Raw genomic sequence first — 25744 nt, 5'->3', positions numbered from 1 at the left:
CCGCCTATTTTTTTTGTTACAATTATCTTAATAAAATCCCTTAACCACAGTGCTAGCCTTATGCCTAACCTAAATTAAGACCAATAAGTACGTTTTGTTGTAATACATTTTTATGAAATTGCCAATTGTTACTTCGTGGCTATAGTAACTAGCTAGTGGAAAATGCTTTACATCGATACTGTTACCCTATCACATATTCTATGCGGTAACGTTAGTTGACTTCAGTAGTTTCCTTGCAGAATCCTGATATTTGTGAGTGATCATGGCTGCTACTACTTCAGCCGCGGTTACAGAATCTCCTGGGCTAGAGACTCAACGCAAAGAAATCGAGTCTCTGCTTCAGGAACATGAACTCTGTGCAGGGGATACTTGGTGAGACTCTTGCCGCCCTCTGCTCTGAACTGACACCCACACTGAGTGATGTAGCTACTATAGCTAGCTACCACGACAACAACAACAAATGACAGCGATGAGTCCTTGACTGTATTTGCCGTTGCTTAATTACATATCATAATCAGCATAAATACCATTATCTTTAGATAAGGACCATTTTTATTGACAAATTCAATGAATAAACATTGGTTGGAGTGTTGTCATTCCTCTTGCCTAGGATCTCAGCGCTGGTGTTTGGCGAATGAAGTTTGATCACTGCGTTAGCGTTTTAGGGATAGTATTCTGGAAAAGCTTACATTTTGATATTAATATAACCATTAACATCACGTTTCAGTTGGGGAACATCTTGTCAAATGATATGACGATTAACATCACGTCCCAGTTGGGGAACATCTTGTCATAGTTTTGGCTTTAACAAGCAAGATAACATTAACTAGCGTTAGCTACACTGACAGCATGCTAGCCCGCCAGAGTTCGCTAGCTACAGGACAGGAATCTTTTCGGTTTAGCTTGACATTTTTGGTATTCAGTTTTTTTCCCCTAAGTGTGTATTTATTGTGTGTTCTAATATTTTTGACAAAGTGAGCGCCATTTAAGTTAGCTAGCTAACTGCATAGCTAATGTTAGCTCGCTAAACCAAATTAGCTAGCTAGCTGGCTGCTACTTTCGTTTTTACCAGTAAAGTTACGTTTTGTTAATGTCACACCCAGATTAGGAAATTATATCGTATCTACCATTGTGGTTATAAAGTTCAGGATATCAGTTGAAGTGGGAATGAATGAAATTCAATTTATGTACAGTTTTGTCTTAACAAACTCAATTAAAAAGGAAACTAGAAATTTGGCTGTAATTTGCCAAAGCCTAGCTGCCCAAATAAAAGATCCATTGTTGCAATTGTGGTTATGCCATTATAGTATTGTATCAGTAAATACACCAAATACCCCAATCGTAGAAAACGTTACTGATCAAATACTAGCCTAGGGAAATGTGATGTTGAGTTGTTGGTTAATGTAGGCACGCAAAATATAAGCCATAAGCCAATATAAGCCTCCCCAATGGAGTTGTTCTTAACCAACACATGCAGGTACCTGGTGGAAAGGCGATGGTATGAGCAGTGGAAGGAGTATGTGGTGACAGGAGACCAGAACTCCTCATCTTTCCCTGGACAGATCGACAACACAGAGCTGTTTGAGGGTAAGTGTCACATCACAAAGATATCCTGTAACAACAGAAGACCCATTATTCAATGTTTAGTTCATTTACTTCTACCCCACATATGCTGTCGTGTCAATATGAAAGTGAGCTGTCTAATGATGACAATGATACCCACAGAACTGGATTCCTACCATCTGAAGGAGCGTCTGGTGGAGAATGAGGACTTTGTGTTGATCCCTGCCGAAGCATGGCGCAATCTGCTGGCCTGGTATGGCATGGTAGATGATCAGCCTGCCCTGGAGCGGAAGGTAAAACAGCGTGGTCACAGAGACGCAGATAACTTGCATACCCTATGGTCATATCACATAGACTGATTGCCTGACAACTAGGGTTGGGAATTGCCATGAACCTTAAGATACGATATTATCACAATACTTAGGTGCAGATACGATATGTATTGCCGTTCTCACAGTTCTACAGTACCAGTCAAAAGTTTGGACACACCTACTGAATCAAGTGTTTTTCTTTATTGCTACTACATTGTAAAATAATAGTGAAGACGAACTACGAAATAGCACATATGGAATCATGTAGTAACCAAAAAAAAGTGTTCAACAAATCAAAATATATTTGATATTCTTCGAAGTTGCACACTCTTGGCATTCTCTCAACCAGCTTAGTGAGGTAGTCGCCTGGAATGTATTTCAATTAACATGTAATAAGAGACTTGCTTGGGCCAAGAAACACGAGCAATGGACATTAGACTGGTGGAAATCTGTGTTTTTGGTTTGATAAGTCCAAATTTGAGATTGTTGGTTCCAACCGACATTTCTTTGTGAGACACGTAGGAACTGATCTCCGTATATGTGGTTCCCACTGTGAAGCATGGAGGTATGATGGTGTGGGATGCTTTGCTGGTGACACTGTCAGTGATTTATTTAGAATTCAAGGCACACTTAACCAGTATGGCTACCACAGCATTTTGCAGCGATATCCCATCTGGTCTGTGCTTAGTGGCACTATCATTTGTTTTTCAACAGGGCAATGACCCAACACACCTCCAGGCTGTGTAAGGCCTATTTAACCAAGAAGGAGAGTGATGGAGTACTGCATTAGATGACCTGGCCTCCACAATCACCCAACCTCAACCCAATTGAGATGGTTTGGGATGAGTTGGACCGCAGAGTGAAGGAAAAGCAGCCAAGAAGTGCTCAGCATATGTGGGAACAACTTCAAGATTGTTGGCAAAGCATTCCAGGTGAAGCTGGTGGAGAGAATGCTAAGAGTGTGCAAAGCTGTCATCAAGGCAAAGGGTGGCTACTTTGAAGAACCTCAAAAACAAAATATTTTAATTTGTTGGAACACTTTTTTTTGGGGGTTACTACATGATTCCATATGTGTTATTTCATAGTTTTGATGTCTTCACTATTATTCTACAATGTAGAAAATTGTAAAAATAAAGAAAAACCCTTGAATGAGTAGGTGTCCAAACTTTTGACTGGTACTGTATATGTTTTGTGATTCAATACTATGATTTTATTGTGATTCCATCGTCAGAACATATTGCTCACCATATGTCTGTTTTGATCAGATTGAAATACAAGTGATGAAAACATTGGCAATGAGAACAAGCTATGAAGGAAATAGTTTTGGTACAGCCAACTAGCACAAATACAATGTTGGGAACCTTTTTAGATTTTTTTCCCCCCAACATCATTAAAATTATGCACGTGCATCAATGTGGCAGAAGGCTGTGCGTTATGATTCTGAACAGTCAGATAGCAAGCAACAATGACAAGAAGCTTCCATATGGGGAATCGTAGGTGGCTTGTTTCAGCTAGTTGTGTCTTGTTTTCACTTAGTTCATGCTAATACGGCTAAAATTATTTAGCTAGCTAACCAACAACTGTAATGATGTATTTGAGACAAGTGCTTATTGTGACAATGCATTTATGTTGTCAAAAAATCCTTTGGAGTTGCCCCGAAGTTGTTCACACATCCAGTTGGTTTTTAAACAACATATCTGTAGCACTGACTGTACATTCACATCTGTCTACAAACTACTATGTGAACGTGGACCTGACTAGTGTAGTTGTATGTCCTACAGACCCTCATTCAATGGACAATGTTGTGTCTATGAAAAGACAACTGCCATTGAAGTGTTTCATTTGTATTTGGCAGTTAATTGAATGTGATTGCGTCGCCTATTTCAGGTGGTGGATCTACCCAGCACAGTCAAGATTGAGGTCTATCCTGTGGAAATCTTCCTGTGTCTCCATAGCAACATGGAAAATGTTGTGACCGCACAGTTTAGCCGTGCAGATCACATCCGTAAGTAGAAACACATCGAAAAGGTGCAATAGTAGCTATGATGGGTTGGTGTGCAGACTATATGTGTGTGTGTGTGTGTTTTAATGCTTTCCCCTTCAGATACGATTCAGAAGGTGATGATGAAGCAGTTTGATGTGGTCGAGGGAGCAGAGACCCGGCTGTGGATGAAGAGCTCAGACACCTGCTGTGAGAGGCTGCGGAACGTTAATGTCAATGTCCTCGACTCCAGCCTAAGCTCTGGCATGGTATGTCTGCTCTCTCTCTGACCCTCATCCCACCCTACACCTACCTGCTTGCATCCCTCTGCTGCTTCCTGAGATACAGTGATAGTGTGTTTAAACGGCAGCTGTGTTGTAACATGTCCTGTCTGCATTGCAGACGGTGATCATGGAGATGAGGAATGAAGATGGTACCTGGCCCAGCTCCAGACCGCAGATCATGTGGGGGTTCCTTCTTTTTCATTTAGAAAAAAAAATCAGTGTGTAGAGAATGTAATATCTACCAAAATTAGTGTTGCTAATGTAGTGTAATGTTTGTGCTAAACGTGATTCCCATATGTGTGACTACAAAGGAGAGAGTACTGTAAATGACCTTTTGTGTTATTGTAGTGTTTGGTAGGTGATTTATATTTCTCCTTCCATATCTTATAGTAGGAACTCTGTGGAGGAGCAGGAATCATACCGAGGCCAGCCAGGAGTCTGTGGCCTCACCAACCTAGGAAACACATGTTTCATGAACTCTGCCCTGCAGGTACAGTGCTGTGAGAAAGTATTTGCCCCCTTTCTAATTTTCTCTACTTTTGCATATTTTTGATATTGAATGTTATCAGATCTTCAACCAAAACCTAATGATAGATTTTTGTATTATTATTTATTTATTTAACCTTAATTTAACTAGGCAAGTCAGTTAAGAACAAATTCTTATTTACAATGGCGGCCTACCACAGCCAAACCCGGACGATGCTGGGCCAATTGTGCGCGCCCTATGGGACTCCCAATCACGGCCGGATGTGATACAGCCTGGATTTGAACCAGGGACTGTAGAACGGGAGTAAAGGGAACCTGAGTGAACAAGTAACACAACAATTACATACTTATTTTATTTATTCCATAAACAAAGTTATGCAACACCCAATGCCCCTGTGTGAAAATGTAATTGCCTCCTTACACTCAATAATTGGCTGTACCACCTTTCGCTGCAATGTATCCAATCAAACTCTTCCTGTAGTTGTTTATCAGTCTCTCGGGTCGCTGTGGAGGAATTTTGGCCAACACCTCCATGGAGAAAAAATATAAATGCAACATATAAAGTGTTGGTTCTTGAGCTGAAATAATAGATCACAGAAATTTGACATATGCACAAAAAGCTTATTTCTTTCAATTTGTGCACAAATTTGTTTATATCGCTATGAGTATATTTACATTCCGAAAATAATAAATCCACCTGACAGGTTTGGCATATCAAGAAGCTGATGAAACGGCATGATCATTACACAGGAACAACTTGTGCTGGGAACAATAAAAGTCCACTCTAAAATGTGCAGTTTTGTCACACAACACAAATCCACAGATGTCTCAAGTTTTTTTTTTTTTTTTTTGGGCGTGCAATTGGCATGCTGACTTGCAGGAATGTCAGGGATCTGGACTATTATGGGCTGTCATTCATGAGTACCCTATGTTTCTCTCCCTGCTTTGTACAGTGTCTCAGTAACACCCCTCCACTGACTGAGTACTTCCTGCAGAGTGCCTATCTGGAGGAGCTCAACTTCACCAACCCTCTGGGCATGAAGGGGGAGATAGCAGAGGCCTATGCTGATGTCATCAAACAGATGTGGTCAGGGAGGCACTACTCTGTAGTTCCCCGGCTCTTCAAGGTAGTTATCCGTGTGAAGTGTGAAACTCTGTCCACAATTTTATAATGGATTAAAAAGGCTTGTCAGTCAGTCATGCTTAAGTATTGACCATGCGTACCTTGAGAGAACCTTATGTTTTATTTTTATTACCAGACCAAGGTTGGCCACTTTGCCTCTCAGTTTCTTGGCTACCAGCAGCATGACTCCCAGGAGCTGCTCTCCTTCCTGCTGGATGGGCTTCATGAGGATCTCAACCGGGTCAAGAACAAGGAGTACATTGAGCTGAGGGATGCCGATGGTAGGCCTGACCAGGTAACAAGCTGTAGTAGAAAGAGTATGGGGAGAAGAATTGTAAAATACCATCATTGCTCTCCAAGCTGAAGTAAACCTAAGGTACATTTGCATTTCATTTTTCCTCACACTCACCCTTTAACAACTTTCAGGAAGTGGCAGAGGAAGCGTGGCATAACCACCAGCGACGTAACAACTCTGTGATTGTTGACACCTTCCACGGGCTGTTCAAGTCCACCCTGGTTTGCCCCGAGTGCCGCAAAGTGTCGGTCACCTTTGACCCCTTCTGCTACCTCAGTGTGCCCCTGCCTGTTAGCAAGGACCGGGTGATGGAGGTCTTCTTTGTTTATCTGGATCCTGTGGCCAAACCTGTTCAGGTACAAGATTAATCTTCCTATAGTTGGCCCTACATCATGCTTTTTATAGGTAATCATCTGTATTGATTTATTTGTATTCTTTCCCACCAGCATCGCTTGGTTGTACCCAAAGCTGGAAAAGTGTTTGATCTGTGCTCCGCTCTCTCGGAAATGACCAACGTCTCCGTTAATCAAGTGAGACAACTTTTTAAAGCCTCTGTGGTAGAGCATGCTGTGGAAAAGCTATTGTCATTCATCACATGAAATATTGAGGTGATACTGAACTGTGCCTCTCTTATTTCAGATGGTTGTGGCTGATGTGTTCAACCACCGCTTCTATAAGATCTACCATGCTGATGAGTCTCTAAGCTGCATCCTGGACCGGGACGACATATTTGTGTATGTAAAACCAGCTTTTACCTCCACACCAAAAACATACTTTTTCGGTCTTTTCCTGTTTGCTCGTTTGCACCAGAATCTCTCCTGACCCCTGTCTGTGTTGCCCTGGCAGGTATGAGCTGAGCAGTGGCTCTGTGGAGGAGGAGGAGGGGGATGAGGTGGTGCTGGCTCTGTACCTGAGGGAGCGTTCTCATTACAGGGACTCCGGCTCAGGGAGTAGCAGCTGCGGTACGTCCCTGTTCGGACACCCACTGCTCATGGCTGTGCCTCGAGTCCAGTGCAGCCGCAACGCCCTCTATCACCTCTTCCTGCAGCGGCTAGCGTGAGTTACTGACGCAGGCCAAACATCAGCTAAAATATATATATATATATATATATTTTTTTTAATGGAATTTAATTGTGATGGCTAGTTGTAAAGATGCTGTACTGTGCCTTGTCTGAGAGAGGCTTTTCTCTCACAAGAGGGCGGTTCAAATTGCAGAGGACATTCTAGGAAAAACTGTACGTTTTTTCGCTACTGCAATAAGTGCAGCTGCTGTACGCTATGGGCACAGATAGAACAAGGAGCTTGTTATAAAAATATTTTATGGGTGCATCAAAAGTAAGTTTCCGGTCTAAAAAAATAAATAACGTCATTCATTCTTCAAAACATTTTTCTATCACCTACACTTGATGCTAGTTAGCTAGCTAAGGTAACGTTTGCAAGGCTAGGTAGGTAAATATTATAGCTAAAAGCTTAGCTTGCTGCAAAAAAACTTAGCTTGCTGCAAAAGAGCTTGCTAAGATTATGTATATAATGTATACACAATCAAATATTATTTCAAAACATTAACAGAACGTAAGGATTTTATTGCTCTAATATAGCTAATTAGAAGCTGATCTCTGCTGGATGCATTTACTTTTAGCTCGTTTGAGTTTGTTGCTGTTAGCTAGCACATGCACAAGCTGTCCTGCAGTATTTGTATTTATTATGGATTCCCATTGGCAGCAGCTACTCTTCCTGGGGGTCCAGCAAAATTAAGGCAGTTTATACAATTTTAAAACATTACAATACTTTCACAGATTTCACAACACACTGTGTGCCCTCAGGCCCCTACTCCACCACTACCACATATCTACAGTACTAAATCCATGTGTGTGTGTATGTATGTGTCTGTGCCGATGTTTGTTTGTGTTGCTTCACAGTCCCCGCTGTTCTGTAAGGTGTTTAACTATCTGAACCACCCATACCGGATCCGGGATAATTGTCATCAGCATGACTACTGGCTGTATGCAAATGATGCGCGCTTGGAGCAATACTGGCTGTATCCAAGGCTCAGCCAATCGTTCACATAACAGAATGCAGCACGCGAATGAAGAGAACCAATTCGCTAGTTACTGCCAGTGTTGCCAACTTAGTGACTTTGTCGCTATATTTAGCAAGTATTCAGACCCCTTTAGCGACATATTTTCAAAAAAACAACTAGCGACAAATCTAGCAACGTTTTCTGGTGTTATTGGTGACTGACATGAAAGCATGTATCGTTCTTACTCTTCTCAATGAGCAGCAGGTGCTGCCGTGGGCCCCACCCCCATCCCAAAGCACTCGCAGGCGGCCCAGTCCTCACGCAGCAGTCCCTCCCAGCTGCAGTCAGAGCAGGAGATGTTCATCCTTCCGCGTCCAGACTGATGCGTGAGGGAAGCCACATGCGTGATTTCTCGCATTGCCATTGACAGTTTTTTCTATTGTCTGTTTTTGGTCCATTTAATTGTTAATGTAGATTGTATACAAAAAAATGTAGAATATGTTTTACTGTGACTTGTTGTAGGCTCCTAAGTGGACCAAAAAACAAACTAAAGTAAAAAATAAAATAAACTAAGTAACTCTGCCAGAGTGTCTCTCTTGGGTCACTTTTGTCGCTCCCGAGCCCGGATAAAGGAGGAGGGTTGGAATTGTGACATAAAAAAAAACAAGAATTCGTCAGAAGACAGTTCATATATTTTTTTTCTTTTTCTCTCCCACGACGTTATTCCTCTCTCCTACAGAGTCCATCACAATCACATGCAACATGGCCAATTATGCAAATTAGGTGATGTCATTTAGCAACTTTTAGAACAGCCAATAGCTACTTTCCTTACTGAGGAGTAACATTGGTTACTGCATCAGGGCGTGCTCTGGAAAGACAGCGGGAGAGTGGAAAGGCAGTTTGTCAGTTACAGCAGTGTGTCCCCTGACCGATAACGAAGAGGTAGGTGAGAAGCCTGACCACGGAGGGGGGGTGAGAAGGTGATGAGGCTACTTCATGAGCTGTAACCGAAAAACAACTGGCATTTGGAAAGTTTGAGGTGAAGGAGAAAGTGAGGTGGAATAAGTATTGTTAGCGTCGTTAAGTAACATTATCTTGCTAGCTGGTTCAAATTATCTGTTAGCTAGCCATGGAAATGATGACCATTAGCCAACTTAATTGATCAAATAATTGAGTTTAGGGTGTGAAAATTGGCTGGCTAATAAAGTCGTTAGTATCCTAACCAATTCGCTACGACTCCTTACCATTCCTCAAGTTATGACACGTTAGTTGCTTACTGGACCCTGGCAATCTGTGTGAAATGTTAACTAGCTAACGAACTAATCTTTTCCCCCTACAGTATGTGGTTAATTTTCAGTATGAGAGAGTTAGGTGAAAATGAGGCGTTGCTTGTTATTAAACAAGTGTAGCTGGAACTGGGCCTGGCTTAAGCTGGATGCCACTATAGAGGTGAAAGGAACACCACACATGTTCCCTCTTTTTCAATACAGTGGATTAAAAGGGGTATGCCAGGTGTACTCTGCCTGAAAGAGACCAATTATGCCAACAAAGGGTATCATGCTCTGCTGGCACATTGTAGAACAGATGTATGTCCACAGGCAGAAAGTTTACAATGTAATAATGTGTAGCCCAAATATTGCTTTTGTGTTGAACTTGACAGTAACACTTGTTTGAGTGAGGGGGGATTATTATATGTTTTTACTCAGTGAATGTTATTTTTGCACACTTGTAGCCTTGTGCACTTGATCAATGTCTATAGTGGCCACTATAATAGAGAAAATAGAATGCATGTTTGTTTTGTTCTACTTTAAGATGTTTTTTTCCCCCAAGTGCAATATTTAGATGTGTGTGTGGTCACAAGCATTGTATTATAGAGGCTGTCATGGCTAACTGCAATATTAGTGTATTGTTCTTTCTAATTTGCAGTAAAGTCTATGCAACAAATAAGTGAGTTAAGTTCACATTAACCACTTTTTATTTTACACACAGAGACTGATCATGTAGATCATTTTCTTTTGTTTAATTAATTAAAACCTGCATTTCTCCCTAGCATGGATTTTGTTTGCATGTTTCAGTGCAAAAAAAGAAGTGGCACCTTTTTGGGCCCTCACCAGTTTGCATCCCTGCTAGAGCCATGACTACATGGAACTCCATTTCACATCAAGCAACTGATGCAAGCAATAAAATTAGATAAATAAAAAAACACCTTATGGAACAGCGGGTACTGTGAAGCAACACAAACATAGGCACAGACACAATAACATATGCACTATACATACACTTGGATTTAGTACTGTAGATATGTAGTAATAGTGGAGTAGGGGCCTGCGTGTGTTGTGAAATCTGTGAATGTATTTTAATGTTTTTTTAAATGTATAAACTGCCTTGGTAGCAGCTAATGGGGATCCATAATAAATACAATACCAATACAACATGCCTTAGACCAGAGATAGGATTTTCCAGATTTTCCCCAAAGCAGATGTCCTGCCCCGAAAATGAGAGAAAGGCCTATTGTGTGGTCATGTTTTCACAGACGGTATGTCCGACCACCAGATCCCTCAGAGGAGGATGAAGATGACGAGGAACTTTACAAGATCCAGACCAATGGTGTCAGCGATGGTAATCTGATCTCATTTAGCAAATTGTTAATACACTGGACAGAATTGGTTTATACAAACTACGGATTTTACTTATTGTCTCCATTTTAGAATGTTGTCTGTCTCCACAGATGATGGTGAGGATAATGGTATGAGGCCAGGACCCTTTACGAGAGATGACTGTTGTGATGGTGGCCAATGGGATGGCCAAGCGGACGGCCCTGCTGTGACCCAAACTCAGCCAGAGCAGGCACAAACCCAGGAGTCTGGAAAACAGGCTCAGGCTGAGGGGGCCAGTGGAGAAGTCAGGGCAGGGTGCAGCACAAAGGACAGTGCCTCAGCATCCTGTAGTGCTGGAGCCAGTGCTGGAGTTCCAACAAACAGCCAGCAGGGTGCAGGCCTTCAGCAGCAGCAGCCATGTCATACTGAGGAAGAGGAGGAGAAGGGTGAGTGCCCCCCGCAGACCAACGAGAGGCAGGCCAAGAGGAAGGGCTACCAGGCCAGACGCAGAAAGCTGCTCTTCTCCATCCACGCTGTCAACTCCAATGGCACTACGGAGAGAGGCATGGGAGAGGACGGCAGTGCCTTCTCTTTTAGCTGTGAGTCTGACTACACATCACATTCACACTGCAACTGCTTTGTCACTGTTGTAGCTAGGCTTATATGCTCTTCATATGTTTTAGAGCCAGTAGCTGTATGTGACACAGATGGTTAGCATCCACATGTGAGTATTTTATTTTATATTACTGTGTCCCTTTCACAGCTCAACCATATGTGGCCATTGACTGGGATCCTGACATGAAGAAGAAATGCTACAATGAGAATGAGGCAGAGGTATGTGTGAATCACGCTTTACATTTGAATAAAGTTTATGTAAAGTATTTAAGTTTGAAAGTGTGTTTGGGCCAGCAGCGTGAACATAGCCTTGTTGCTGGTCATTTAGCAAACTCCTCACATCTTTCTACCCACAGAAGTATGTAAAACACCAAAGCATGGAGGTCCCTCATCAGCAGACCACAGTGCAGCTGCAGGAGTGCATAGAGCTCTTCACCACTGTGGAAATCCTGGAGGAAGAAAACCCCTGGTACTGCTGTCCCACACCTGGCATTTCATTCTATGTATCTAACAAGAATTATGCTGAATATAGTAAATGGTCCAATTCAGCCGTTTTTATCTCAATATCAAATCCTTTCTGGGTAACAATTAAGTACCTAACTGTGATTGTTTCTTTTTGACCCTTTGAATTGAAAGAAAAATTGGTTCTTAGCAAAGAGCCATTTCTCAAGTAAGAATTTAGCTAGGACTATCTGGGAATGTTCTGAGAAGGGAAAGGAAAACTGAAAACTAGCTGTTATTGTCAGAGGTTTGGAACTCTTATTGGTCTATTAACTATACTTAACATAAATACAACATGCAACAATTTCAAAGATTTTATTAAGTTACAGTTCGTATAAGGAAATCAGTCAGTTGAAGTAAATTCATTAGGCCCTCACACGACTGGGAATACAGATATGCATCTGGTCACAGATACAGTTGAAGTCAGAAGTTTACATCCACCTTAGCCAAGCACATTTAAACTCAGATTGTCACAATTCCTGACATTTAATCCTAGTAAAAAAATCCCTGTTTTAGGTCAGTTAGGATCACCACTTTATTTTAAGAATGTGAAATGTCAGAATAATAGTAGAGAATTTACTTCAGCTTCTATTTTTTTCACATTCCCAGTGGGTCAGAAGTTTACATACACTCAATTAATATTTGGTAGCATTGACTTTAAATTGTTTAACTTGGGTCAAACATTTCAAGTAGCCTTCCATAAGCTTCACATAATAAGTTGGGTGAATTTTGGCCCATTGACAGAGCTGGTGTAACTGAGTCAGGTTTGTAGGCCTCCTTACTCGCACACTCTTTTTCAGTTCTGCCCACACATTTTCTATTGGATTGAGGTCAGGACTTTGTGATGGCCACTCCAATATCTTGACTTTGTTGTCCTTAAGCCATTTTGCCACAACTTTGGAAGTATGCTTGGGGTCATTGTCCATTTGGAAGACCCATTTGCAACCAAGCTTTAACTTCCTGACTGATGTCTTGAGCTGTTGCTTCAATATATCCACATAATTTTCCTACCTCACGTTGCCATCTATTTTGTGAAGTGCACCAGTCCCTCCTGTAGCAAAGCACCCCGACAACATGATGCTGCCACGTCTGTGCTTCACAGTTGGGATGGTGTTCTTTGGCTTGCAAGCCTCCCCCTTTTTCCTCCAAACATAACGATGGTCATTATGACCAAACAGATCTATTTTTGTTTCATCAGACCAGAGGACATTTCTCCAAAAAGTACAGTCCCATGTGCAGTTGCAAACTGTCTGGCTTTTTTATGGCGGTTTTGGAGCAGTGGCTTCTTCCTTGCTGAGCAGCCTTTCAGGTTATATCGATATAGGACTCGTTTTACTGTGGATATAGATACTTTTGTACCTGCTTCATTATCTTCACAGGTCCTTTGCTGTTCTGTGATTGATTTGCACCTTTCAAACCATAGTCCGTTCATCTCTAGGAGACAGAACGCTTCCTGAGCGGTATGACGGCTGCATGGTCCCATGGTGTTTATACTTACGTACTATTGTTTGTACAGATGGACATGGTACCCTCAGGCATTTGGAAATTGCTCCCAAGGATGAAACAGACTTGTGGAGGTCTACATTTTTTTTTCTGAGGTCTTGGCTGATTTCTTTTGATTTTTCCCATGATTTCAAGCAAAGAAGCACTTAATTTGAAGGTAGGCCTTGAAATACGTCCACAGGTACACCTCCAATTGACTCAAATGATGTCAATTGGCCTCTCAGAAGCTTCTAAAGCCATGACATCAGTTTCTGGAATTTTCCGAACTGTTTAAAACTTTTTGTTAAAAATCGCGCAAAATGTCAACGTCCTGCTACTCATGCCAGGAATATAGTATATGCATATGATTAGTATGTGTGGATAGAAAACACTCTGAAGTTTCTAAAACTGGTTAAATCATGTCTGTGACTATAACAGAACGTGTGTAGCAGGCAAAACCCCAAGGAAAAACTGTTCACAACAGTTCTCTGTATTGTCTATGGCAAGGGAAAATAGATAGCGCCCAGTTTACAGTTCCTATAGCTTCCACACGATGTCGCCAGTCTTGGCAATTGGGTTGAAGTTAATCCTTGGTGAAATGAGAAATAGGCACTTCCTGCCATCGGGTACACCGGGGGAAGTTATGAAAGAGAGAATATCGACCATGATTTCAAGACTTGCTGCTATTGAATACAGATCGCCCCGTGATCAATTTGATCGATTATTAACGTTTACAAATACCTAAAGTTGGATTACAAAAGTAGTTTGAAGTGTTTTGCCAAAGTTTATAGGCAACTTTTTTAATTTAAAAAAAAATGACGTTGCGTTTTGGAAAGCTTTTTTTTCCTGGATCAGACGGGCTTCATAAATGGACATTTTGGGTATACATGGACGGATTTAATCGAAAAAAAGACCCAATTTTGATGTTTATGGGAGATATTGGAGTGCCAACAAAGAAGCTCGTCAAAGGTAATGAATGTTTTATATTTTATTTCTGCGTTTTGTGTAGCGCCGGCTACACTAATTCTTTTGTTTACATCTCTTTCCGGTATTTCGGGGGGGTGCATGCTATCAGATAATAGCTTCTCATGCTTTCGCCGAAAAGCATTTTAAAAATCTGACATGTTGGCTAGATTCACAACGAGTGTAGCTTTAATTGAGTACCCTGCATGTGTGTTTTAATGAAAGTTTGAGTTTTATCGAGTACTATTAGCATTTGGCGTTGCGCATGTCCATTTCCTGTTGGCTAGACGCTAGCGTCTCACCTGGCTCTAAGAGGATATTATTAAAGGCAGTCAACTTAGTGTATGTGAACTTCTGACCCACTGGAATTGTGATACAGTGAATTATAAGTGAAACAACCTGTCTTTAAACAATTCTTGGAAAAATTGACTTGCCAAAATTATAGTTTAACAAGACATTTGTGGAGTGTTTGAAACACTTATGTTGGAGTCACTAAAACTAATTTTATGTAAACTTCCGAGTTCATCTGTACCTTAAAACAAAAGGTAGGGGCATGGATCAGAAAACCAGTCAGTATCTGGTGTGACCACCACTTGCCTCATACAGCGCGACACATCTCCTTCGCATAGAGTTGATCAGACTGTTGATTGGCTGTGGAAAGTTGCTAGATATTGGTGGGAACTGGAACACGCTGTCGTACATCTTTTTTTTTTCACCTTTATTTAAGCAGGTAGGCTAGTTGAGAACAAGTTCTCATTTGCAACTGCGATCTGGCCAAGATAAAGCATAGCAGTGTGAACAGACAACACAGAGTTACACATGGAGTAAACAATTAACAAGTCAATAACACAGTAGAAAAAAAGGGGAGTCTATATACATTGTGTGCAAAAGGCATGAGGAGGTAGGCGAATAATTACAATTTTGCAGATTAACACTGGAGTGATAAATGATCAGATGGTCATGTACAGGTAGAGATATTGGTGTGCAAAAGAGCAGAAAAGTAAATGAATAAAAACAGTATGGGGATGAGGTAGGTAAAAATGGGTGGGCTATTTACCGATGGACTATGTACAGCTGTAGCGATCGGTTAGCTGCTCAGATAGCAGATGTTTGAAGTTGGTGGGGGAGATAAAAGTCTCCAACTTCAGCGATTTTTGCAATTCGTTCCAGTCACAGGCAGCAGAGAACTGGAATGAAAGGTGGCCAAATGAGGTGTTGGCTTTAGGGATGATCAGTGAGATACACCTGCTGGAGCGCGTGCTACGGATGGGTGTTGCCATTGTGACCAGTGAACTGAGATAAGGCGGAGCTTTACCTAGCATGGACTTGTAGATGACCTGGAGCCAGTGGGTCTGGCGACGAATATGTAGCGAGGGCCAGCCGACTAGAGCATACAAGTCGCAGTGGTGGGTGGTATAAGGTGCTTTAGTGACAAAACGGATGGCACTGTGATAAACTGCATCCAGTTTGCTGAGTAGAGTGTTGGAAGCAATTTTGTAGATGACTTCGCCGAAGTCGAGGATCAGTAGGATAGTCAGTTTTACTAGGGTAAGTTTGGCGGCGTGAGTGAAGGAGGCTTTGTTGCGGAATAGAAAGCCGACTCATGATTTGATTTTCGATTGGAGATGTTTGATATGAGTCTGGAAGGAGAGTTTACAGTCTAGCCAGACACCTAGGTACTTATAGATGTCCACATATTCAAGGTCGGAACCATCCAGGGTGGTGATGCTGGTCAGGCGTGCGGGTGCAGGCAGCGAACGGTTGAAAAGCATGCATTTGCTTTTACTAGCGTTTAAGAGCAGTTGGAGGCCACGGAAGGAGTGTTGTATGGCATTGAAGCTCATTTGGAGGTTAGATAGACATGTCGGTCCCGAGCATCCCAAACATGCTCAATGGGTGACATCTCTGGTGAGTATGCAGGTCATGGAAGAACAGACATGTTCAGCTTCCAGGAATTGAGTACAGCTCCTTGCGACATGGGGCCATGCATTATCATGCTGAAACATGAGGTATTGGCGATGGATGAATTGACATGACAATGGGCCTCAGGATCTCGTCACAGTATCTCTGTGCATTCAAATTACCAATCTATAGTAGTGTTCGTTGTCCGTACCTTATGCCTGCCCATACCATAATCCCACCGCCACCATTTTAGAGAAATAACCTTTTTGTGTGTATGGAACATTTCTGGCATCTTTTATTTCAGCTCATGAAATATAGAATTAACACTTTACATGTTGCGTTTATATTTTTGTTCAGTGTAATCACCTGGCAGGCCAAAACTCCATCCCACCAAAACAGGCTGAAATGTCAGGTGTTCAGTTCATACACTAAAACGGCATTATCATTTAAACAGTTTCACAGTATTATTCCAACCTCATAGTGTGGAAATGTATATAAAGGTAACGTTTTTCACTGTGCTGGGCCTTTAACATAAATTTTTTCCCAGAAAAAGTTGGTGACTCAATTTTGAATATCAGTAACATTTTACATCTGACTCACCGGTCGGATTGTCAAACGTTTGCCTCTGAAGCTCTGAACAGTGTCGGCAGTTAAGCTCATTTGTGTTCACACAGCAAAGATCTCAGAAGTCATCGGACACTCAGCCATGTTTAAAATACTCAAAGCCAGAAGGTGGCAGTAGTGTTTTTTGGCAATGCATATCCTTGCTTATGGTCTTTATTTTCTTTTTTTTGTTGAAAGTCCTTGTTGACACTAGCCAGATGGTTACAGCTAGATAAATTATCTTCGTCATCTTGCTAGGTAGTTATTTCACTCTCTGTAATTCCATACTGCCAGTGCCTGTCCATAGCCAAATGTTTAGCTTGCTAGCTAATGTTAGCATATTCACTAGCTAGCACAACATAGCTAGCTAAGGACACTGCACTAACTCGTGGAAACTAGGTAATCCATTGATTTAATTATAATGTCAATACTAGCTTCAGTGGTTAGCTAGCTTTGGGGAAGTATATAGTGTTGGGTGCATTTGCATCTGTGCACTTAGCTAGCTACCATCCCATAGCCTACATTGCATATGAAGTGTGACTGGCTTATCTGTGGATGTACGGAAAAATGCCCTCTTAAAAAATAATTGTTTTCCTTTCTAATGTGGGTTTTTGCTCTCTCATTTGCTCAAAGTAATTTTCTTGGCCGCTGACAAGCATTGCGATGCTTCTGAGAATCAATACGTTGGTTGCTACCAGGTCAGCACGCAGCAGGTACTGCTTTTGTTCTGGTAAGAGAAGGAACGGCCTCCCACTGTGATAAGTACCTATCGGCAGTGAGATCTCGGGGGTTTCATGCGTTATGTTAAGTAGCTGTGATTTGTGTGCTATTGTCTTCTGTCTTGTGTTGCATATGTTTGCTGCAGGTACTGCCCAATATGTAAGAAACACCAACTGGCCACTAAGAAACTGGACCTGTGGTCACTGCCTGAGGTTCTCATAATCCACCTGAAACGCTTCTCCTACACCAAGTACTCCAGGGAGAAGTTGGATATCATCGTTGACTTTCCTCTCAGGTTGGTTATATCATGTCTCTCTTTTACTGTAATATAAAACGTTCTGTACATATTTACATTTTTAAGTGGGAAGGATGTCAGTGTGACTATTACTCTTCCACACCTCCACTCAATCCACTACAGAGTTATTAGTGCACTTTTTCACAGGTGCTATCTTCATCCAACCCGTTGCTCTTTATTGCAGACACCTCGACTTCTCAGGTTGTCTGCTGAGGAAGACTGGTACAAACGGAGAGCCACCCAGCCGATATGATCTAATAGCAGTTTCCAACCACTACGGCGGACTCCGAGATGGACATTGTGAGATTTTGATTTTGTATGTCATACTTTGTCATATGTCTTCAATTTTGTTCAACACATTTTTCTGCTCTCTCGACAGACACCAGCTATGCCCGGAACAAAGACAATGGACAATGGTATTACTTCGATGACAACAAGGTGACGTATGCAAGGGAGGAACAAATTGTGGTAAGTTTAGCTGCTGAAAAGTTTAGAATTCATTCTTTAAATTTTTTTTCTCGCAATGTCCTCATGATCTCCCCTCCCTTGCCTCTACCCTTCCAGACTAATGCTGCCTACCTCCTGTTCTACCACCGACAAGACAAGATTCGTCAGCCCACCTTACCCCCCCCCTCGGACAGCTCCTCCTCTCCCACCCAGCCTGCTAATGTCACTTCCCACAAACATGATGGGATGGAGAGAGCCATTTCCTGTGTCAACATGGAAACAGACTGAAGCAGATTTTTTTTTTGTAATCTTTTTTTTCTCCGAGTTGATGGGGCTTTGATTTTATATTTTTTATTTTCTATTCCAAAAAACTTGAACCTTCTGCCTCTCCTCTGCATTGAACAAGGTGTGAGAAGCGGAGGCTAGATTCTCAGGCTGGTGCAGAAGCGTGAGGAATGCAATTTATGCTTCTTCTACATTTTTTTAATGATCTAGTAAATCTGGGGAGACCAGTGTAATAGAAGAATGTTGAATGATGATATCTGGTATTGCTTAACCACAGACTAAGTATGTAGTATCTGTCTATGCTGATGCATAATGGACCCCTTAGTGTTTAGACATAAGCAATTATAATTTAGTTGGTTCAATCAAGACCTATGAATTGTGAATATCTGTGCACCACTATTCATCTCTGCTATGATGCATTGCTGCAAACATTACCTCAAACTTTGATTACTGCTGTTGAGCTCAATCGGGGAAGATTTCCTTGAGGCTCTTTGAATAGAATTGAATACATTTTGCTTTAGAAGGTAAATCACAACATCTGAGGCTAACGACACGGATAACTAATTCAGTTTACTCCTGATTTAAAAATGAGATTACGTTCCCCTGTTACTCAATGTTCTTTTATATCAGGGACTGCATTAACAGAAAGAGAAACATTGCAATGTGATTTATTTACACTACATGGCCCAAAGTATGCTCGTCAAACAACGTATTCCAAAATCATGGACATTAATATGATTTTGGTCCCCCCCTTTGCTGTTATAACTGCATCCACTCTTCTGGGAAGGCTTTCCCATAGATGTTGGAGCATTGCTGTGTGAACTTGCTTCCATTAAGCCACGAGCATTAGTGAGGACGGGCACTGATGTTATGCGATTAGGCCTGGCTCGCAGTCGGTATTGCAATTCATCAAAGGTATTCGACGGTTTGAGGTCAGGGCTCTGTGCAGGCCAGTCAAGTTCTTTCACACTGATCTCAACCAACCATTTCTGTATGGACCTTGCTTTGTGCTTTGTGGGTCATTACCATGCTGAAACAGGAAAGGGCCTTCGCCAAACTGTTGTCACTGTAGCATTAAGATATCCCTTCACTGGAACTAAGGGGCCTAGCCCGAACGATGAAAAACAGTCCCAAACCATTATTCCTCCTCCAAACTTTACAGTTGGCACTATGCATTTGGCCAGGTAGCGTTCTCCTGACATCCTCCAAACCCAGATTTGTCCTTCGGACTGCCAGTTGGCGTGATTCTTTACTCCAGAGAACGTGTTTCCACTAGCCCAGAGTCGTCTACTCCAGCCGATGCTTGGCATTGCGCATGGTGATCTAAGGCTTGTGTGTGGCTGCTTGGCCATGGAAACCCATTTCATGAAGCTCCCGACGAACAGTTCTTGTGCTGATGTTGCTTCCAGAGGTAGTTTGGAACTCGGGAGTGAGTGTTGCAACTGAGGACAGACAATGTTTACGCTCTACTTGCTTGAACACTTGATGGTCCCGTTCTGTGAGCTTGTGTGGCCTACCACTTCGCGGCTGATCTGTTTTTGCTCCTAGACAATTTCCGCTTCACAATAACAGCACTTACAGTTGACCGTGGCAGCTCTAGCAGGGCAGAAATTTGACAAACTGACTGGTTGAAAAGGTGGCATCCCATGACGGTGCCACGTTGAAAGTCGCAGAGCTTTTCAGTACAGGCCATTCTACTGCCAATATTTACCTATGGAGATTGCATGGTTGTGCTCGATTTTATAGACCTGTCAGCAACGGGTGTGGCTGAATCTACTAATTTGAAGGGGTGTCCACACACTTTTAGCCATGTAGTGTAGAACAAAGGTAAACAAAAGACCGTAGTATTCAAAACAAACACTTTGAATACAGTTGCAGGTGCCATGAAATAGCTTTGTATATTTTCTCTTGTGATCCATTTTTTTTAAATTATCAGAGCAGGTATTTGTTTTTAATTCACTTACAAATACACATTGGGCATCTCAGCACTTCTGCAGATCTTCCATTTCTGGTTAGAATTATCTTTCCACTATCAAGAATGATTTTGATCATCTCTGGTGCAGGACATTAACAGATGCATATTCTTGGGATTTAAAAGGAATTTATACTCTTATCTTAGTAAAAGCATATAGCTACACATTTACAATTTAGGTATCACAGTTGTATTATAGTCTGCACAATTTCTTAATGAAGAGTAAATGAGAAATACAGCAAAGTGCTTTCTGGATAGAGCTTTTAAATTATTTTTGAAGCCCAACTGTACAGTATTTTTGTATTGTAATAAATGTATTCTTTGATCATCTGGATCAGATGCAGGGGATTGGTGATTTATTTACTTTACTTAATAATAGATGGAATATTTATTGTTTAATCTTTTGTAATTAATAACTTCTGATGACAATAGTCATGAGGTAGATTTTTCACTTTTACATGACAGCCTGGCTTTCCTGATATCTTTTTAACAAATGATCAGGATTCATAAACCCTTGATCTAAGGTGGCTGTGAGAGCTGGTTAACTCTAGCCCTTCTCTAGAGATGTACTGCAGTTTAGATTGGGCTGTGGCCATACTCTGATTCCCAAGGCCTGCTTCGTTTGGGTTCTTTATTTCCCTGATATAGTAATATACAGTATATAGGAACATAACTGTCAGGAAACCTGTGAAAGGACAATCTTCAAATTTTTGTCACATTGGCACAGTATGTTAAAGCACAATTTTGTATAGAAAACACCTTTTGGTTTCTACTGTAAACAGTGAGCTAACATGCATGAGGTTAATACCAACCTGTCTACACAATTATCTTGCTCACCAACACCTGTTTGATCTGAAATTGCTGTTCACAATTTAGCAGCCATTTTGTACAAGGGAGTGACCGGAATGTTATTATTTAGTGTTAACACCTGATTGGTGATACTGCTGTAAATGTCTGGGCTTTTAGTGGGAACAGAAGAAGAACTCTCCAAGGTGGCTTTGTGCTTTTTCTGAACTATCTGGAATAGACGACAGGTTGCCATAACAAACAAATTCATTGGTCCTCCCAAACTACTTAACATCCAGTATGATATGGTCCTAAAAACTACTTAACATCCAGTATGATACACAGGGAGCCTAACTCAGATATTTTTCCACTAATTGATCTTTTGCCAATAATTGGGCAAAATATCAGAATTGAGCTGCCTGTCTAAACTCAGCCTAACATCCACATTTAGGATGTTATAGTGCACTGAATATTGTACCAACGTTATTATAGGAGGAACTTTATATAAGGTAAAGTTTTTTAATATTTATACACCAATGAAAATTGGCATTTCACACTTGCATTGTCTTCCTTTCAGTTCAATGTGGCGTTGACTTAATGCAGTGAAGTTGCTGCTTTCCAATGAGTATGTGAAATAAAATAAATCAATGATGAATGTGTCTGATTGATTCTTATACCGTGTATAATGTGGATAACACATTGTACTTCTGCCTCAGAATGACATGGTTAAACATCCAATTATGATATACTTGTACATGTGTGCATAAAGTGGGAAGTAGTTTGTGTGGCGCCACAAATAATTTCACATAATTTACACTTTTTTAAAGCTCTCTCCCCAGCTAGCACAGAATGCTTCTGTAACGTTTCATAAAGGTTCTCCTTTGGTTCTTAGAAAAATAACTTTAACAGAACATTGTGGGAAAGTTGTTTTTCTAAGAACCAAAGGAGAACCTTTAGGTAATGTTGCTATTTTGAAACACATTGTTCTGAGAACGTTCAAATAACTTCATAAAATATATATATTTTTTGGTGAATTATAATTTACGTAATTTCCCCCTGTGGTTCCCGTTTGGTTGTTGGAAGAAAAAATATATGTGAACATTCTGGGAAGGTTGCATATCTAAGGGCCATATTGGATCAAACTGTTGAAAGAGGAGATAAAGTGTGAGTGCACATCATTTTGTAAATAGCTAACTATTTTTTTCTTCCCCACTTATTTACATGACAGTCATGTGACACCTTGGTCACCATAGCAAATTTTGACATTTGGGGAAATGGCTGCCAGGCGGTTTAGCTTGTTTCAAGAAATGCTAATATGACTATTTTTACAGGTAAGGAGTCAGATAAACATACTAAAACAACTGTTTATACTGTATGAACATCTTAGGGGTAGCATAGTTATTGTTGAACGTGTTGTGTATGCAGAATATTGTTTCATTTTATGCCGAAGTAAGCTTAGCTAGTATATTCTCTAATTGCATTGGCTGCTAGCTAGGTCTGACCATTAAAAACTATTTTAAAAACTTGTTTCCATGGAGAGTGACAAATGAGGTCTGATAACCCTCTTGCTATGTCATAAGTTGATTGGCAATAGATTTGATGTGTTGAATGAGTAGGCTACTTGGCTAGTACCTGATGATGTTAGCCATGTCACATGACCGGTCATGTAAATAAGGATGTGATTGCAATTAAATAGTAGAGGTTTAAAATGAATTTTCAATGGGATGTCACATTATTTCCACTGAAATACATTAGTAATTCATTCATTTTGGGGAGGTATTTTATTAGGATCCCCATTATCTGTTGCTAAAGCAGCAGATACTCTTCCAGGGGTCCACACAAAACATGAAACATGTCATAATACAGAACATTAATAGAAAAGAACAGCACTACATAAAAAAGGCACGTGGCCTACATATCAATACCAATACATACACACAAACTATCTAGGCCAAATAGGGGAGAGGTGTTATGCTGTGAGGTGTTGCTTTATCTGTTTTTGGAAACCAGGTGTGCTGTTCATTTGAGCAGTATGAGATGGAACAGAGTTCCATGCAATAATGGCTCTATATAATACTGTACGCTTTCTTGAATTTGTTCTGGATATGATTTTGGGACTGTGAAAAGACCCCTGGTGGCATGTCTGATGGGTTAAGTGTGTGTGTCAGAGCTGTGTGTAAGTTGTCTATACAAACAATTTGGTATTTTCAACACATGAATATTTCTAATAAAAAAGAAGTGATGCAGTCAGTCTTTCCTCAACTCTTAGCCAAGAGAAACTGGCATGCATAGTATTTATATCAGCCCTCTGATTACAATGAAGAGTAAGATGTTCTGCTCTGTTCTGGGCCAGCTGCAGCTTAACTAGGTCTTTCCTTGCAGCACTCGACCATATGACTGGACAATAATCAAGATAAGACAAAACTAGAGTATGTGGGACTTGCTTTTTGGAATGTGGCGTCAAAAAAGCAGAGCATCTCTTTATTACAGACAGACCTCTGCCCATCTTTACAACCATTGAATATATATGTTTTGACCATGACAGTTTACAATCTAAGTTAACGCCAAGTAATTTAGTCTTCTCAACTTGTTCAACAGCCACATCATTCATGACCAGATTCAGCTGAAGTCTAAAACGTAGGGAATGATTTGTACCAAATACAATGCTTTTAGTTTTTGAGATGTTCAGAACCAGTTTATTACTGGCCACCCATTCCAAAACCGACTGCAACTCTTTGTTAAGGGTTTCAGTGACTGATGCGTATATAGTTCATGTCAGTGGCAGGTCATTGGTAAAAATAGAAAAGAGTAGAGGGCTTAGAGAGCTGCCCATGTTTGACATTAGAGAAGCTTCCATTAAAGAAAACCATTCATGATTTGAGTTGAATTAGATTGCCATATCATTGATTCAGAGCTGAGGTTGAAAATCCATAACACATATGTTTTTTCAACAACAGGTAATGTTCAATAATATCAAAAGCTGAACTGAAATCTAACAGTACAGCTCCCACAATCTTATTATTATTTATACCAATCATCAGTCATTTGTGTCAGTGCAGTGCATGTAGAGTGCCCTTCTCTATAAGCATGCTGAAAGTCTGTTGTTAATTTGTTTACAGAGAAATAGCATTGTACTTGGTCAAACCACATTTTTTCCAACAATTTGATAAGAGCTGCCAGCAAGCTTATAGGTCTGCTCTTAGAACCAGGAAAGGCCTCATTACCACTCTTAGGTAGCGGAATGACTTTGGCTTCCCTCCAGGCCTGAGGACAAATATGTTCCTCTAGGCTCAGATTAAAGATATGACAGATAGGAGTGGCTACAGTCAGCTACCATCCTCAGTAGTTTTCCATCTATGTTGTCAATGCCAGGAGGTTTGTTAACAATACTTTTTCCACCTCTCCCACACTAACTTTACAAAATTCCAACTTGCAATTATTTTCTTCTCATTATTTGTTATTTTTATGCATGAATATGATGGCACATTGTTCGTTGTTGGCATTTCCTGCCTAATTTTGTCCACTTTGCCAATGAAGTAATCATTAAAATAATTGGCAACTAATTTTGTACATAATGTTGCCGCAACCGTCTCTATGACCAAAAATAACTTAAAGAAATCAGGACTGCGATTACTCACCACGGACTAGCAGAGTCCGTTTTCTTCTTTCACGACTGACGAGCCTGAGGCGGAGGATATACAGCTCCCTTGGTAACAGGCCCCGACCCCCGTGAACTGCGTGAAAAGGAGACGGAGAAAGAGAGGCTGGAGAGCGGGCTGCCTTCTGAGAATTCGGAGGGGATCAAATATCGCAATATCAGCATACAGCTGGCTGGTTATATGATGTACCGGCAAGATAGAACAGTGACGTCTGGTAATTTTGTAAATAACAGCGGTTGCACCATATCTAAGGAAGTCTCGAGCTATTGCACGCCTGAGGTTGAGTATATCATGATAAGCTGTAGCTGTAGCTGTTTACATACCACCTCAGTTAAGACGTTGGTACTAAGATAGCATTGAATGAGCTTTATTAAGCAAACAAGAAAACGCTCACCCAGCGGCGGCGCTCCTAGTAGCCGGGGACTTTAATGCAGGGAAACTTAAATCAGTTTTACCAAATTTCTATCAGCATGTTAAATGTGCAACCAGAGGGAAAAAAAAACTCTCCCTCGCCCTCCATTTGGCAAATCTGACCATAATTCCATCCTCCCGATTCCTGCTTAAAAGCAAAAATTAAAGCAAGAAGCACCCGTGACTAGATCAATAAAAAAGTGGTCAGATGAAGCAGATGCTAAGCTACCGGACTGTTTTGCTAGCACATACTGGAATATATTCAGGGATTCCGCCAATGGCATTGAGAAGTACACCACATCTGTTATTGGCATCATCAATAAGTGCATTGATGACGTTGTCCCCACAGTTGACCGTACGTACATACCCCAACCAGAAGCCATGGATTACAGGCAGCATCCGCACTGAGCTAAAGGCTAGAGCTGCCGCTTTCAAGGAGCGGG

General features: G+C 41.1%; 1 protein-coding gene and 1 long non-coding RNA gene across 4 annotated transcripts; one reads left to right on the top strand and one right to left on the bottom strand.

The window, feature by feature from the left end:
* LOC112221701 (ubiquitin carboxyl-terminal hydrolase 11) lies at positions 1 to 20157 on the top strand. 3 transcript variants are annotated; one of them, XM_042299188.1, is made up of 21 exons: positions 1 to 372; positions 1478 to 1587; positions 1726 to 1856; positions 3762 to 3879; positions 3979 to 4124; positions 4258 to 4319; positions 4533 to 4629; positions 5579 to 5752; positions 5885 to 6043; positions 6175 to 6399; positions 6490 to 6573; positions 6683 to 6777; positions 6890 to 7099; positions 10597 to 10682; positions 10792 to 11259; positions 11424 to 11494; positions 11632 to 11744; positions 17592 to 17741; positions 17926 to 18041; positions 18121 to 18209; positions 18306 to 20157. In XM_042299188.1, the coding sequence occupies exons 1-21, from the start codon at positions 263 to 265 to the stop codon at positions 18474 to 18476; spliced, it is 2985 nt and encodes a 994-aa protein (XP_042155122.1). In that variant the 5' UTR covers positions 1 to 262; the 3' UTR covers positions 18477 to 20157. The 3 variants fall into 3 exon arrangements, with proteins under 3 accessions (XP_042155122.1, XP_024239714.1, XP_042155123.1); XM_024383946.2 differs by having other exon boundaries at positions 2 to 372; positions 4530 to 4629; XM_042299189.1 differs by lacking the exon at positions 1 to 372 and adding an exon at positions 428 to 915 and having other exon boundaries at positions 4530 to 4629.
* LOC121839609 lies at positions 5915 to 25124 on the bottom strand. Its single transcript, XR_006079064.1, has 3 exons — positions 24870 to 25124; positions 6158 to 6391; positions 5915 to 6051 (listed from the first exon to the last, which is right to left on the bottom strand). It is a non-coding gene; the product is annotated as an uncharacterized LOC121839609 (long non-coding RNA).
* Between the last annotated feature and the right edge of the window lie 620 nt (positions 25125 to 25744).

This window comes from Oncorhynchus tshawytscha, linkage group LG16, assembly GCF_018296145.1.
Source record: "Oncorhynchus tshawytscha isolate Ot180627B linkage group LG16, Otsh_v2.0, whole genome shotgun sequence".
NCBI classification, from domain to species: Eukaryota; Metazoa; Chordata; class Actinopteri; order Salmoniformes; family Salmonidae; genus Oncorhynchus; species Oncorhynchus tshawytscha.
Note: the sequence above shows the minus strand (reverse complement) of the source record. Positions and strands in the feature narration are given on the sequence as shown.

Excerpts from the sequence above, each read along its gene's own strand:
- LOC112221701 (XM_024383946.2), top strand. The coding sequence starts at position 263 with ATGGCTGCTACTACTTCAGCCGCGGTTACAGAATCTCCTGGGCTAGAG. Across the intron at positions 373-1,477 it reads CTCTGTGCAGGGGATACTTG|GTACCTGGTGGAAAGGCGAT; the intron begins GTGAGACTCTTG and ends CAACACATGCAG. Across the intron at positions 1,588-1,725 it reads CAACACAGAGCTGTTTGAGG|AACTGGATTCCTACCATCTG; the intron begins GTAAGTGTCACA and ends TGATACCCACAG.